Source organism: Fundulus heteroclitus, chromosome 3 (genome assembly GCF_011125445.2).
Source record: "Fundulus heteroclitus isolate FHET01 chromosome 3, MU-UCD_Fhet_4.1, whole genome shotgun sequence".
NCBI classification, from domain to species: Eukaryota; Metazoa; Chordata; class Actinopteri; order Cyprinodontiformes; family Fundulidae; genus Fundulus; species Fundulus heteroclitus.
Window position 1 is genome coordinate 20,888,776 of NC_046363.1, and position 16,470 is coordinate 20,905,245.

The 16,470-nt window shown below is 40.6% G+C and overlaps 1 protein-coding gene across 1 annotated transcript; it reads right to left on the bottom strand.

Moving 5' to 3' along the window:
- Positions 1-54: 54 nt before the first annotated feature.
- Positions 55-8,529, bottom strand: tnxba (tenascin XBa). The gene is made up of 15 exons (XM_012862673.3): positions 8,430-8,529; positions 5,484-7,389; positions 5,266-5,397; positions 4,231-5,190; positions 3,993-4,115; positions 3,702-3,845; positions 3,493-3,612; positions 3,246-3,401; positions 3,059-3,168; positions 2,829-2,961; positions 2,577-2,728; positions 2,392-2,488; positions 2,139-2,300; positions 582-745; positions 55-497 (listed from the first exon to the last, which is right to left on the bottom strand). The coding sequence occupies exons 2-15, from the start codon at positions 7,276-7,278 to the stop codon at positions 399-401; spliced, it is 4,347 nt and encodes a 1,448-aa protein (XP_012718127.3). The 5' UTR covers positions 7,279-7,389; positions 8,430-8,529; the 3' UTR covers positions 55-398.
- Positions 8,530-16,470: the final 7,941 nt, after the last annotated feature.

Sequence of the window (16,470 nt, forward strand, 5' to 3'; positions counted from 1 at the left end):
TTTTTCTGCAATGTAGTTATAGTTTGAAAAAATGCAAAGAAACAACACCTGAGACCCACTTTAGCAACATTTATTCCAATCGACAGTGCATAATAATACAATAGTAGTGGGATTATTGTGTGTGGTGCACATACATTTGTTAGAGTTAAAGAGATTCAACTCTAATAAATGCTCATCTGAGCAAAAGGTTTGATCTGCATACAAAAGATACAGTGAATCATTCATCCACTTTGTTGTTTTATTTTCCATAAGAACAGCTCAGAAAAAAAAAAACTTTCACACTGAACCAAATACACTGAGAGCTCCAGAAGTATCTTAAGAATTCCCTACATGGAGCTTAGTTTGGAGGAAAGACATGCAGGTGCAGATATATACAAGTCTTGGAGCTTGAAGTATCCTTAGCCATGAGTTGCTGGGGAGAAACGGGAGGGTCTGAACTTCATCTCAGAGAAGGGAATAGAGGAGTCTTTGCCTTTCCAGTCTATCCAGACTATTCCCTGCAGCAGAAAAACAAAGGAAATCATTGACGTGGTCCATGTGAAGTCCCAGAGGATTTGAAAAGTTTTGAAAAAATGCAGTACCTGATTGTCTCTGTTCATGCCGTAAAGGCCATTGAGGTTGACTTTATAGCAGTTTTTGTACCACCAGCCCCCAACATAAGCCTTGGCACAGTGGATCCCCATAGGGTCTGGTTCCTTGTCCCGGGTTGAGAATGGACGCCCATTATGGTACCTCATTGAGTCACCTGACAGAGAAACATATCTAAATTACGATCTGTTGGATGTGTAATTGGAAAAATTAAAAAAAAAAAAAAAAACATTATCATCCATTTATCATCTCATTTTTGTAATGATAACATTACAAAAATATTATCATTTGGAAAACCTAAATCCTACATAAATTTAGATATTTTAAATAACTTCATATTTTCTTGCCTGTCATCCAATGTGACAGTTTTTACTAATGCGTTCTCGTTGGCTGATCTCTTTATTGCTCATGGGGCACCCTTGAGCAATAAAGAGATGGGCCGGCGATTAGCTAGGGATATAACACAGCTTTAGCTGGGATAAAAATTCAAAAGATTATTATTTCTTGACATAATTAGCCCAAAAGCTGCTCATTTTATTAAGATAAAAGCTTATCAAAATTATAACACCTTACAAGGATACTAGACACTGACATGAAACGTAAAGTGTAACTCACTCAAATATCAACTTTTTTTGCAGACAAACAGTATAAACTGGACCTAAGGGTGCTACCTTAATAATTATATGTGAACTTGTTTAGTTCCACAATATTTGTCTTAAAACCATTGTAGTGCTGCCCTCTTAGGGTTGAAATGTGGCTATTGCAGTTGAATTTTTCTTATTGGTTCAAACAGTACATGCTTTCATCATTGTAGCCTCAGTTTGAATATAAAAGCATGTAAGTCAGGCCGACACCCCTGTCGTCGCGACTCAAACTCATGAGTTGGACTAGTGAGCACTGGGAGCATTGATTAACAGTGTTTAGCGTTTGTTACCGCTTTGAACATCAGCCCATGTCAGCAATCATGCAGCTAACATCACTTCACCACTGAGAAAATGCACCCATTCTGTCCTCTACTGCTTTGGCAAAGACGGCTCCGGGTATTGCTGAGTCGGCGCCTTGTGCCAGCAGCTGAAACTGATAAGGCTCAAGCCCCCTGGGTTCCACAAAGCCTTCCTCAACCTCTGGTGACGAGGATGGTGAGAAATCCTCCACTGCAAAAGACCGATCCATGGAGAAACAGCCAGTGTCGCCCTGGTCACTTCATGTTTCAACGTGTAACTTTCCCTCATCCTGACCACATATACCATCTCCTTTTTTGGGATATTGGAGACACTGTGACAATTTTTATTTTTCTAAATTATTTCTAAATCTTCAACAAAATATTCAACAGCAAAGAAGGAAAAACACAAAATTATCTGAAAACTTTGATCCTTTTCTAGCATTAGCATGGTAGCCTGTTGTTAACATTTTAAAGTCTTTAGCTTTAGAGTGTTTAGTGTAAGTTTCGATAGTTGTAAAGTATTTTAAAGAAGCAAAAACTGATTAGTTTTCTAATTTTATTCCCGAGATTTGTTTGCAAAGAATTTTGTTTTCTTTTGAAAATGCACCTGCAGTTCCTGTGTATCCAGATACAGTAAGAGTATAGTTCCTCTCTTCTGAGGCGACAGAGAAGTTGGTGTAGCGAGCGTAAGCCGTGTCATTTCCAGATCTCAAATCCACTCTCAAACTCACAGCGCCGATATTGGTCAGGTTGTGCAGGAGTTCATTTCCTGGCCACAAAAAAGAGAATCGTAATTAAGTCAGATGGGTGAACACCATTTTGATTTGGACGATACTTCAAACTATAATCTTCAGCAATACCCAGCCAGAATTCTTCACTCAGGTTTCCAAAGCCAGCTTTGTATTCACTCCAGGTTCTGTAGAAATCTGTTTTTCCATTCATCCTTCTCTGGAAAACCTACACAACGCACAAACAATTTTTTTCATTCTGTTGTACCAACTGGCTTGGTAATTGTAGTATAAGTCATAGTAGCAGTTTACTCTACCGTCCATCCGCCTCCATCTGTCTCCATATCACAGTAGACTCTCACTGCTCGCCCCTCTTTTCCTTGAGGGTAGATATTTACTTCTCCTGACTCCAGAGCACCATTCAACAATTCCTGTGAGCATTCAGTAGGGAAAGGGAAACGCAATTTTCCTAGAAGACAAAGACAAAATGTTTCCAAGAGTATCGTGAAAATTTCACTTTAACTAATCCAACTCAAATCGTTCAAAAAAATTAAATAAAATATGCTTACCGGTGAAGAATTGTGAGGTGACAAGTGAGGTATACTTTCCATTTTTCTCTCCTTGTACCACCACAAAATAGGATGATGAAGGCATCAGGCCAGTCAGTTTATACTCTGTGATGGCTGGCTCCAGGATTACTTCCTAACACAGAAATGCTCATTGAATTATGTTGGACTTCTAAAACTGCAGGACCTCTATTTTGACTATCTGGTCCAACTAAAAGAGGATAGTCACCCACCTTTGCCTCCTCTTTTGCTGCCTGATAGATCACTCTGTAGCTGTGATAAATAACAGGCGTTCTCCAAGCAATCACTGCGGAGCGAGCACCTACCTCGCTGGCCTTAACCACTGGGGAACAGGAGAAGTTTAAGTTTACTAAGGTAAAAGTGTAATCAGAATCCTTCAGTCATTCCCATTCTGCTCACCGTTTGCCGTAGTAAATGTAGTGGAGATTCCCATACTCTGGAGGCTGTTCTTCTGGGATCGCACTTTGACCTTATACAAAGTACCTCTCTGTAGGCCTTTCAGCTGGTACTGCACTGAGTTTCCTGACAGCATCACTGTTACTGTCACATTGGGAGCTGGATTAAAAAAGCCAACAAACGTAATAAAAAAGCTTAGATCAATCAGTTGCATTGTTATTTTTGTTAATATTGCCGATTCCAAACTCACTTTTGGAGGACTCATAGCTGACGATGAAACGGTCTACCTTCCCCAGGCTGGGTGTCCATCGCAGCATGGCTTTGCTATCTGTTACGTTGATGACTTGAAGATGTGTTGGAGGGGCAGGTACTACAATCAAGAAATCATCAGCAGCCTATTAATTGCCCTTCTTGTATGCCAAGTCATGAATGAAAATGGCTGAGCTTCTCTGACAATACCTGTAGTGATAACTGAAGTGAGCTCATCACTGTGAGCAGTTCCTTTGGTTGTGGTAACACTGATGATGTAGGATGACCCAGCAGACAGGGTGGACAGAACAACATTTGACTGCTGAGGGTCCACAGTCACAAACTGGCTCTTCCCTGATGGTATGAACACAATCATCATATTACATGTACCTCTCTTTCTAACAATATGGCCAATATTGGAGTGTTTTGTCCATATTTAACAGACTTGTTCTTGTGTTTATATCAGTATATTTAACCAATAATAAAGTTAGTTTGACTAACCTGTTGCAATGTTGATGTATGTTACTCTGAAACCTGTAAATCTGGTGTTTGGTCTGGTCCAGGAAACAGCCAAAGAGGACTCTGTTACATTACTGAAAACCAGTTCCGTGGGTGGCTCAGGACCTGGAAAGAGAAATAAGTAGTTGTTTTATTCATCAGTTAGTATTTCATCGTTCACATCAGGTAAAGCTCTTTTGAGTCTTGAAAGATTTTTTAAATTAATTTCTTCAATATTAACCTGTGATTGCTGTAACTCTGTGAATCTTGGATCTTTTCTCTGCCGTAGTGCCATATACATGCACGACATAACGCTTGTTTGCCTTGAGATTACTAAATTGAAAGGATCGTGCACTGCCAGGCACTACTTTTGAGATCCTCTTGGTTTCAGATTTACTTCTTGATTCAAGTCTTTTACCAGAAGAGACAGATGAGTTGGTGCTCTCACTTTGGACTTCAGTCAAGTTCCTAGTGCCAGACACCAAATCTATTTCAACAGTTTCCTCTCCAAGTCCCCCATTGTCATCCTTGTCACTGTCTGTATGGGGCTCCCTTCGGATCACAGTGAAATTCTTGAACATATGTTGTGGAGCTAACCATGTGATGGTGAAGCTAGAGGAGGATATATTCACAGCCTTCAGGGACCCTAAACCTCCAGGTCCTCTGGCGCTCATCCCAGAGTTATCAATTGCCGTTTTGTTCTCAAGAACTTTGGTGTTTTCCTTGGGAGATAGAATTGTTGAAGTTTTTCTGTTGTCATTGGAGGACTCATTTTTCTTTTCAGGTTTTATCTTGTTCGTTGGTGTCGACTGCTCCACAGACTTCTTTTTATCATTCCTGCTTGTACGTGTGCTGTTGGTTTTCTTCTCATTACTTATTGTTACATTTGATCGAGGATCATCTTTTAAATGGGGAGCTTTAAAAGATGGTTTACCAGTAGTTCCTTCCTTTCTGACATTTGGATCAATTGGTGAAGAAACCTTAGTGATCTCTGGTCTTCCTCTGCGGGCCTCCTCTAATTTTGTTTTGTCATTGTTTGAAGGAAAATGGCCAGTCGTTGGGAGACCAATTTTGGGGGGAAATTCCACAGAAGACTTCTTGTGTAGAGAGTCTTCTTTTAGATTCACAAATCCCTCGGTGGTATTTGATTTTACTTTTGGTGCAGTGTCGGTCTCTTCAGAACCCTTTTTCTTGTCATTTTCTAAACAGTAAAATTCAAGAGTCAGTCAGAGGTAAAATAAAACATACTTTTGTAACATAACAAACTTGCACTTACCTTTAAAACACTCTGCTTCTTTTGCACACTTGCTACAGTCAAGATCCACAAATCCTTTATGGCAAATACATTTCCCCTTTACACATTTCCCATTGCCACTACAGTCATTTGGGCAATTTGCAGAACATGGACCTAGGTAGCAAGAGAAGAAGCACAAGTATTAAATCCAATCTGTAATGAGTGATGTTAGACATAATATACTGGTAAGGTATAGCTACATTTATCCTTTAGAGATGACATCTCTCTTTCCAGTTGCGTCAGTCGTTCTTTCAGAGCAGCCATCTCAGCTTCACATCCCCCGGTACACCCACCAGGTAGCAGCTTGATCTTATGTGTCATCACCAGTGGAGCACCGGGCTTCAATGTCAGCTCCTGCTCCTTTGTGTGGCTTGACTCACCATCATTGCTGATGACCACTTTAATAGGCTGAGAAGGAGTAACATTGTCTTTGCAGGGGCCACGGATTAAAGGAGTATGAGTAATAGCAGTGGTGCCCGTTTCTTTATCTGTCACGGAACCACCAGCTCTTTCACTTTGACCTTTCTTTGGACCAGGCTTATCTTTCCTCGTCTCATCATTGATGTGAAGGTGGGTATCAACAACTGTTTGATTATCAGACGCTTTATGTTTTTCTTTGGTAGTTTTAGTGCCACTGACAGGTAAAGACAGAGTAGTTGGAGCAGACTTGTCTTTAGATTTTTCATCACTACTAAGAAGGGAAGTATCAGGAACGGTCTGATTAGTTGACACTGTAACTTTGTTTGGAGAAGATTTGTCTTTGGACTTCTCATTACTCTTGTGGGGATGCATGTCAGCGATTGTCTGGTTACCAGGGGCTGTAGTCTTGTCCTGGGTAGTTTTACTAACACCGGAAACTAAAGATGGAACATTTGGAGTAGACTTGGCTTTGGACTTCTCATTACTCTTGTGGGGATGCATGTCAGCAATTGTCTGCTTACCAGGGGCTGTAGTCTTGTCCTGGGTAGTTTTACTAACACCAGCAACTAAAGATGGAACATTTGGAGTAGACTTGGCTTTGGACTTCTCATCATTCTTGTGGGGATGCATGTCAGCAATTGTCTGGTTACCAGGGGCTGTAGTCTTGTCCTGGGTAGTTTTACTAACACTGGTAGCTAAAGATGGAACATTTGGAGTAGACTTGGCTTTGGACTTCTCATTACTCTTGTGGGGATGCATGTCAGCAATTGTCTGGTTATCAGGGGCTGTAGTCTTGTCCTGGGTAGTTTTACTAACACTGGCAGCTAGAGATGGAACATTTGGAGTAGACTTGGCTTTGGACTTCTCATCACGGTTTGTGAGGTGAATATCAAGAACGGTCTGGTTACCAGAGGGTGTATCCTTGTCCTTGGTGGTTTTACTTCCACGGGAAGGTATATATTGAGCACTCTGATTAGGCTTGTCTTTGGCATTTTTCTGCTCACTGGATGAAGGAAATTTTTCTGATGTAGTTTGATTCTCCAAGTGTTTGTTTTTGGTGATTTTCAAAGTACTGCCCAAGGAAAGCTTGGTGACTGTTGACTGGTCCTTGGGAGCTCCAGCAGGTCCAGGTTTGTCTTTGCTAGCTATTTTTTCACTAAGTGACAGCTGCTTAGCTGAAACAGTGTGGCTTACTTTATGTCTGTCTCTGTTAGTTTTGGTGCCAGTGGCTTTAGGAACCTTTGCTGCTGGTGGTGGAGTGGTTTGAATTACTGCAACACTAAGCTTGCTTTTGGCAGTTGTTGCAGGGTTGGTTGTTGTAGATTTTTGGTTGGAGGCTGCTGTGGGTAAAATTGTCACAGTGACTGTGTTTGGCTTTAGGGTGGGGTGCACACTCTGTTTGGAAGAGGCAGCAGTGGTTTTTGGTTTTGAGAGGGTGAAAACAGCATTGGCTTTGGTCACATTGCTTCCTGCTGCATCTCTTTTCTCATTTATCGTCGTTTGAAAAGAGGGAAATGGGGTTAGAAGGAAAATAACTCCTAAGGTAAACAGCATATTAGAAGGTTTGTTTTGCATTAAAATTTAACAACTTTTAGAAGACTTAGAAGTTAGTTGTGTAGATGGAAAAGTTTAATCTCCTTCTTCTGTACTAACTAAGGAGACGGAGGTGACTTGGGAAGGTCTTTCCTAGAGAAAAAAGGAAAATCATTATTATTACTACTGATTTATTCATTTTTATGTGTTTCAGTTGTTAGCAGGCTGTTTCTGAGCATAAGGGGCCCTTTTAGTAGTTGCCCGCCACCTTTTCACAGAGTTCCATTTCACACTATTCAGATAGAGTGGCTTTTCAGAAGGTACACTTGCATGAGTAGGGTGATATAGGGTGGTAATTTGCCAAGAAATGCTGCACCACATTTCTGAAGCTGTTTGAGAAACTAGTACACACATCTTCTTTGTATGTCTTTACCTTTTTTTTAACAGGCTGCATGATAGACAAAATTGAATCGGCATAATAGAATATGTCTTTGGGCATGTTTCAGCTTAAATGCCGGTCTATGAATTTTATGTTAATATTACAGAGGGTAATATCTATGATGCTCTGACATTTTTCATAAAAAGTCCTTCAAACAAATACATTGTGCATTTTATATGGAATGACCATGTGCGTTTCCATAATTCCAACAAAGGTTTCTTACATAGACATCACAAGCACAAGCCTGAAAAAACAAACAGTTGCAACTGAACAGCTTGCCTAAGTTTCTAAATAAGCAAGAAGGAGCAAGGCTTCAGTGGAAACTCTACAGAGTTAACGAGTGAGGCTACGCAGAGCAGTAACAAAGGATCACTGTACAGGTCTGTGAGACACTGTATACCTTTCAGGGTACAGAAAGCTGCACAAACCACTAATTCCAAAACTCAAAAAACACATACAAATGTCCAGTCACCATTACAAATTAATAAAGAGTCAAAGTGGAGAATCATTAAGGCAATATATGTACCTTCATTATCTGCAACATAATAACCCAAAGCTTTACCTGTTGCAACATTTTTTGTTGTTATTTCATTATCAGAAGCATTACATTTAAGAAATTTGCACCAAACAAAAAAATAAATTCTCCATAGATACGTCAACACACAATGTGATCACTGCCTTTGGAACAAATGTTATATATTATTATTTGAAATGATTCTTGTTATCTCTTTGAAATACAGAAATGAAGACCTACCTGACTGATTAATGAGTTGTTTGCTTTATGTCTTTCCCTCCATCAGAGTAAAAGCAACTCTTGCTGACTGGGTCTGATCTGAGAGGAAAGAGTTGAAAATGGACCCCCAATATAAAGGAGGTGAGCGATAAGGTCTGGCCCTACCAACACCTCCCACAGGCCCCTATTGCAAACACACACCTCTACCGCGCCTACTGGTCCCTCTTGCCTGACCACCATAAAAATATTTATTTTGGACATACAGAGTGACATTTTTACTCTAATTCTTACTGTAAATGTGTCTGTTTCTTTTTCTTTACAAACCATTTTCTCCTATATTAATGTGGTTTTTTTTTTTTCCGGACAAAACCATCACATTAGTAATAACAGTACAATCAGTGCTACAATTTACCACTAGTTATTACACCAAGATGGAAAAAAACAACAACATTGCAAAGCTGCTAGTCTTCCTTCAAGTGTCTTAACTTATTTCGGCGTCAACGCACTGTAAATCCATGATTCAGCTGGAATACAAAGCCCAACACTGTAAGTATCCAACGCTGACTCTGGGATACGGAAACCCCCCAGCTATATGAATTGGCTGTTTGTTGGAGGTAATGAGATGAAACTGTGCGTGAGTTATGCAAGCAACCGACTATCCACAGGATGTTAGGAATCCTTTGTGCAGGTATTGCATCTCTAACCCAGTGGCCACCCACTATCCCACGTTTTGTAAACCACATGAAGAAAACTATATCAAGGCTTTAGAGCAAACGAGGAGTGTATGGACGCTCTCAAGTGTTAACAGGAGGCCAGAAACTGCAGCTGAGATCATTATACCTCTTTTTGCATACTAAGAAGTGCTGCATTTTCTCCATCAATGCTCTAATTATACAACTATATTCTTTATCTGTAGCATAACAAAGCAGGTACAAAGCATGTCCTCTTTATATGTTCTATATGATATACAGAACCCTCTTATTGCTTCTATTGACAACCATGATAAATAAGTTCAATGTTTAGTGCAGAAGCATAAAAATTCAACCTATAATTGGCTACTTGAATCCTGTACAGTTAAAGCAATCCATTGACAGTTTAACAGGGACTGTGACGAACAAGGCTGGGCGAGGTTTGTCTTGCCACCACATACAGTAAACAGGATGGAAAGGGAGGTGAAAAAAGTCTTTTACGTCCCAAAAGGGCAGTAACCATTATATCCATCGATTAGGCCTTTTCTGAACGCCAAATGGTTGGTTGGGATGAACACTTGCTACATGTTGTGTGCCTTTCCCAATGTGAATGTGGGAAGTTTTCTAAACACTACGAGGACTTTGACAGGACCCATGTGCTTTGATCAGATGAAGTGAAAATTGAACTTCTGGACGGCACATCCTGTCCATCAGGGATAAAACAATGGATCATTATGTGGAAAAATAACTCATGACCACTGTTAATGATGCGGGAGGATCTGTGATGCTGTGAGGCTGTTTGTCTTTCAAAGGCCATAGACATTTTTTCTATAGTGGATGGCATCACAAACTGTTTGAAATAGCTGCATTTTTAAAATAAAAATCTGGTGGCCTTTGCTAGGGAATTGAGAATGGGTCATTAATGAGCCTATTGCCAGGACAAAGATTACAAACACACACAGAAATAACTCACCAGAGGAAAAAAAAAAAAAAAAAAGAAATAACTCACCAGACACAAAATCAATTTTAATTTTTTTTTTATTTCTCTGCGATATTATCATGATGTATTGATAGACATGTTTATTTTAAGGCTTTGTAAATTATTTTATTTAAGGGGTACCACTAAATTTAGGGGGTGTTACAAGTTGGTTTTAAATGAAGATAAAGACATAATGTGAGGGGGTTAGATTAATAATTTATTTTGTATGCTCTGATTTATTCTGTTATTTTTCAGTTTTGTTCTGTTTTATATGCCTAATATTCTAAAAGAGAAAAAAAGCGACTCAGCTTGCCACAAGAGAATTAAAGAACATTTAAACGGAAAAACTCCTCTCCATATGTTCTAATAGGATTGTTCATTGTTGAGATGCTATTGTGGTACCAGCCGGTTCTGACAGACATCTTTCTTATTTTTTAAACAAATAAAACACTACCTCATCATTCTGCCTGTCTCCTGTCTGTTCTTGGGTCCTGCAACTCTACAAAATATGTCATTTTGTTGCTTAATTTCTTTGCAAACATATGTACAGAACTGGAATTAATGCACAAGATGACTCCGAAAATATGTGTCATCATGAAGTCAAATCCCTCTTGGACGAAATAAATAAATAAATAAATAAATAAATAAATAAATAAATAAGATGTTTACAAAAAAAAAACAAAAAACAAAACTAAGATATTGTAACTTTTGCTCCACTGTTTAACTAATGACTTAAACAAATGTGATTTTAAAAATAAATGTCTAATGCAATAATCTACCTCCAAAAACAAATATTGCTGATATGATGCAGGTAATATATTTTTATGTTTTAGTGACATTTCCTGAAGAAAATTGCTACCGACAACCTCTACTGAAAACCAGAAGCCATGAACTCCAGAGTGGGTGGTCCATCTCTAGTTGATGGCAGCCTGTAGGAAGAGCTCCGACGTTACACCTTTCTGCACTTTGGACCACCATCATGCTGCTGACGGTGACCTGGCCTTTAGGCATAACTTTACCACTTACCAGCTCTTCCACACCTGTCAAAATACACCTGATCATGCAAACATGTTCCTCCACATGCTGTTTGAGCACATTGGGGTGGGGTGGAGGGTGTGGGGGTCAGCATCTTTATCAAATATGCATGCATTTAATTTAAGTTTCACAGATGTAATAAACTAAAAGAGAACTTTTACAAACATTGTTTTGCTGAAACCCATCCATAACTAAGTCAATTTTGATCAAAAGTTAAAATCCGTCCCAAAATTGTGACCAGTTTTTTATTTATTACAATAATAATCAAGGGACTTAAGTGTACTCTTCTCACTGTTGATGAGACATTAATTATTCTAAGGAGGCCTCAGCAAAAAGTTCCCTTTCTCAAACGGCTGCTGACAGTGACCCAAAAGTATTTGAGAAATCTGCATATTTATTTACCTTTTATTCGTCTGACTTTAATGAAACGTGGAATAGTGAAGCCGAAACAGTGTGGGCATTGAACAGGCTGTGATTGAAGTGACGGTCAGTCCCCCCGTGTTGCTTACATTGGACCTGCTCTCTGAGATTGGAATAATATAAGCACATAAGCCTTTGCTTGTTCACAGTCTCCTCATCTACGACCTCCCCGCTCCTGTTCGCTCTGAGTTATGTAATTGCACTGAGAACCTTCTGCATCACGTCTCCTGCTTGACCGCATTTGAGAAGAGACATAAACTCTCTCTTAAGGGGAATTTTCGTCCTTATGAGGGGTATGATTGATCCAAACCCTGCCCTCCAATAAGGGTGAGTGAATAGACCTGAAGAAACCAAAACCACTCTCTCCCACCTCCTTTTCCTCTGGCTGCAGATGTCAAGCAGGAAGAGGAGGGCAGGTTGAGCACAGAGACCCCTCTTAGATCCTTAGCTGCCCGTAAAGGCAAAAGAAAACAAAAAATGAAAGTATTTCACATGGACGCTAAATTAAACCATACTGAATCATGTTGCTGGGTGAAACGTGAAAGATCACTTCTACATTTCAGTAGAAGTATTTTACAGTGAGATATTTACTGTAAAATCAGCCTAAATAATTCTTATTTGTCACCTGGAATGGAAGTAACATTCCCTATAAGCAATCGGTCCTCTCCATCAACAATATCCCTAACCTTACCTAACCCTTAGTCAAGTTTTTCTCCTATCAAACTTAGAGGTAAGGTCCAGAAATACTTCAGTTCAGTGTACAGCCTGTGTTTACTTCCTGGTTCCTGAGTCAAATATATGAAAGTTCCCAGAGTTCTCAAAATGGAGCGCAGCATTTGGTATTTTATTTTGGCAAAAGAGCAGCAGCCTGCAAACATAGAAGCCAGTAAAAGATGCGGACCAGAAATGGAACAAAATCCAACATCATATACCTATCCTGTGAAAGTAAAAATTCAGTGCAACAACAGATCATTGAGTAAATGGCAGGTGTCCATGAAAGACATTGTGTATGTATTCTTTTGATTTTAACCACTAGGTGTCATTATTACTTATTGTTCCTTTAATGTTTTGTAGCAGCCCAGAAAGAGTACAAACCTGAATCTAAAGATTGTAAAATAATAATTGTAATCTCTATCTCTCATTGCAACACACATTCCAATGAAATTTGTCCTCAGCCATCAACCCATCCCTTAAAGCCAAAGTTGGCGATTTTTCTGGAAGTTTCCCCAAGTCCCTTTTTGAATAACTGTGCAAACGCAAGGCCACCTTACCTTGCTCTTCCTCTCCTCAGGAGTATCGTGTAAATAAAATCTCCCAAATCCACTCTGGTCTTATTTCTTTCTGCTGAGGCCTTCGTCTTCTTCTCATACATAAACATGAATCTTCTGCTTCTTGCGACTCTCAGCCATACAATGAATGGCTAACACTAAAGCTAACCACTAAGCTAACTGGATACATAAACACTGCAAGTGCGCATGCCCAGCCAGCAAGTGGAAACTAACAAGGAACTTGGACACACATTGGCGTTGCGTCAGCGCGACAGAATGATTGGCATGTGGGACAAGCAATTGATAAGGCAACACCAAGCTGCCAAAACAGCCGCTGGATTTACGCTTCAGATGATGATGGTGACTGTGGAAGAGGAGCTGAGAGAAGAATTGATTACAGAAAGAGAGAGTTGCAGAGCAGCCCCAGAGGAGAAGAATAGGTGGAGGATTAGAGGAGTTTCAGAGCAGGAAGGGTGTTGGAGAGGACTGGATGGGAGAATGGTCTTTCCTCCAGGATTGAAAGAGGAGCTTTTTACTGAAGCACACGGAGTAGGACATTTCGGTGTCAAACAGATGTTGGAAAATTTTGAAGGAGTGGTGGCATCCACTTATGTCGGACATGGTGAAATATTTTGTAAAAAGTTGTACGGGGTGTGGTCAGTTTAATCCAAAGAAGTCTCTGACACTGTTACAGGGAAAATTTCTTTTGAGTATAAACCCTGGGAAATAAATAATTCTTGATTACACGGATATAGTGACCCTTGTCAGAGGTTTCAAGTATTTGCTTGTGTGTGTGAATGCTTTTACAGGATGGCCAGAGGCCTGGCCTGCTAAAAGAGAAGACAGCAAAATTGTGATAAAATGTCTCATTAATCATTACATTCCTAGGCACAGGTTCCCTGAAAAGATAAGGACTGACAATGGAACCCACTTTAAGAATCAGGACCTCCACCGAGTGGAGTCCAGTTTAGAACTCAAACATAGGTTTGGTATGGTGTATCATCCCTAATCACAAGGGAAGGTGGAATCAAAACCTGAAAAAAACTAATTGGCTAAAATCTGTGCACAGACAAAATTATCATGTACTGATGCCTTGCCTCTTGCTCTGATGTCAATCAGGTGTTTGATTAATTCCACCACAGGATACACCCCCTACGAGTTATAAACCGGAAGGAGTTTACCGGGTTCCCAACGTCGACCACCGGGATCCACAGGTGACTCACAAAATATGACATACAAGGATTATTTTTCTCAGTTAGACTGTCTTGGAGACATACACCAGAATACAAAGAGACCCTAAGGAAGGAGAAGGAGGTGCACCACCGCCAGAAGCCGACTAGGTGTGGCTTAAGGTCATTTAAAGAAAGTGGTCGGGGCCAAGGTTCACGTGGTCCTCCCAGGTGATGTAAAGGACCTCATATGCGGTGAGGTTGAAAGGAAAAGGTGATACGCTGTTCCATTGGAGTCAGTGTGTGGCTGCACCTGAACCTCAGCGGTCGCTGAAGGAGGTGCAAGAGGACCTAAAAGAGCAAGTCAGCTGATTGGGGTCAGTCAGTAGCAAGCAGGGTCAGAACACAGGGGCAGAATAATTCCCTCTCATTCCTGAAGTGACACAACAGGTAGTCTACCTTGTGTGTTGAAGACCCATCTTGAAGATTCACCGTAGGAGCAACAAGTGGGCTGTATAAGCCACCACCGTTATTAAGAGCATCCGGAAGAAAGAAGAACAACCCGTGAACTAATTAAATAGATTCTAGTGTAAAAAACAAAAAAACAAAGCAATTTTGTAATCACTTAAATGGTCTTATACGTTCTTTATTCCTCATATTTTTATTACAAGAAATGTCGGGATATTGGTTGTGTTTTTTTCCATAATATTTTGGTGTTTTATTTGTGTGGTATTCTTGCTTGCTCTGATTAGAGTACTGCTAACAGGTTACACCTATCTGTGAAGGACATTCCTGTCAATATGGTTTAAGGTTCCTATAACCACATGGCTTGTGTTAACTGAGCTAATATTTATATTGTATCATGGTGCAGCTTTGTATGCTGCAGCATGCACATTTCAGGGCTCTTTTCACCCTCCATACACCCCAGTCTCCTCTCCACCTCAGTAATCATCTGCACCTGTCAGCCACTAATCAAGCCAATACTCAGCACACCTGTCATCCTCCCTATGTAAGCTCCCTTCAGTTAGCTCTTCCCTGTCGGTTTATATTGTTTACTCCTGTTGCTTCTGCTAATTGCTGCTCACCTCATCCTGTTCTCGTCCAGCCCGTGTTCCCTTCATCTCCGCCCGCCTGCTGTGGTTCTGGTCCAGCTCTCACATCGGTCCTGCAAGTATTCATCCAGTCGTGCTGCTAAATCCTGTTGTGGTTCTGGCTTCTTGGTCTTCATCCTACCGAGCAGCTGGTCTAGCTATTGGCTTCCAAGTCTCCACTCTGCCGTGCTGCTGGTCTTGCTACCTCCGTGCTCCGGCTCCATCCTGCTTGCCAGTTCCTGCCAACACCATGCTCCTGCTCCAGCCCTGTACAGACTGTTGGTTTATTCATTCTCCACTGTCCACCATCTTCAATAAACTCTCTAAACCAGCTCTGCTTGTGTGTGGTTGTATTCGGGTTCAAATAAATCATGACATATTGTGGATCATACTTTCAGAAGGAAATCCCTCAGGTTGGGGAAGTAAGTGAACCCCTCCTCAGGCAAGAAGTTTAAAAGTCCCCTGATGGCTGCAAAGGTCTAGTAGGATAACAGACCACTTATAAAGATGGTTTCTTTTATTGATTCTGGTATATCTGTAATAATAATATATAATATAATATAAAACCTGAAGCCAGAATATAATATAATAATTCTGTGGGTACATTTTCAATTTATAGGTTGGGATAACTCACTCTGAACTCCAGGACGTAAGGGGTTAATTGTCTGAATAAAGAATATTCTGTTTAGCATAAATATTTTATTATTTCTATGATGTTTCTGTCATGATTTGTCTTAGATTAACCTGGACAGAGCACACACACACACACACAGAGCTGGTTTGAGAGTTTATCGCAAGTAGTGGATTGTGGATGACAAAAACCAGAGACAGTTACCAGACGGAGAGTGAAGAATGCAGGAGCTGGCTGACTGGACCGGAGACTCAAGACAGGATCTTGAGTCGGACTGCTGAAAACCCTGTGGTGCAGCGAAAAGAGAGTTCCTTGGACGCAGGGACAACAGTTAATCCCAACTGAGCTTCGACAGAGTTCCTTGGACTCAGATGCTGCAGAAAAACCCACAGGGCAACAGAGAGAAATCCGGAGGCGCTGGGCTGCTGCCGAAACAGGATTGCAGATGAGAGAACCACAGGAAAAGGAGCTGAGATCCAGCAGCGCAGCATAACGGGTACTTAACTTGGCAGATGAGTCGAGACGGACAAGAACTGGACTTGGCAGGCTTGGTGTTAGTATTGACTGAAGACAAGCCGGCGACAAGGAACAAACTGAGGTGAGTCTTATAGCCAGGTGAGCAGGTGGAGCCAGTCCATAGTTAATTAGAGCCTGACAGGTGTGCCTAATCAGGGCTGCACAGAGGAAGAAGGAGCCAGGAAACTGATTATGGTGCAGTCAGCAAGGCTGCACCATGACAGTTTCCTTATCTGTGTTTTTGGCAATTATGGTTTCATGTCA

Bases quoted from the DNA above. Each gene is read 5' to 3' on its own strand.
- tnxba (XM_012862673.3), bottom strand. From the start codon at position 7,278: ATGCAAAACAAACCTTCTAATATGCTGTTTACCTTAGGAGTTATTTTC. The intron at 2,301-2,391 runs GTATTGCTGAAG...TTTTGTGGCCAG, and splicing joins GAGTGAAGAATTCTGGCTGG to GAAATGAACTCCTGCACAAC. The intron at 498-581 runs GTACTGCATTTT...TTTCTGCTGCAG, and splicing joins GCATGAACAGAGACAATCAG to GGAATAGTCTGGATAGACTG.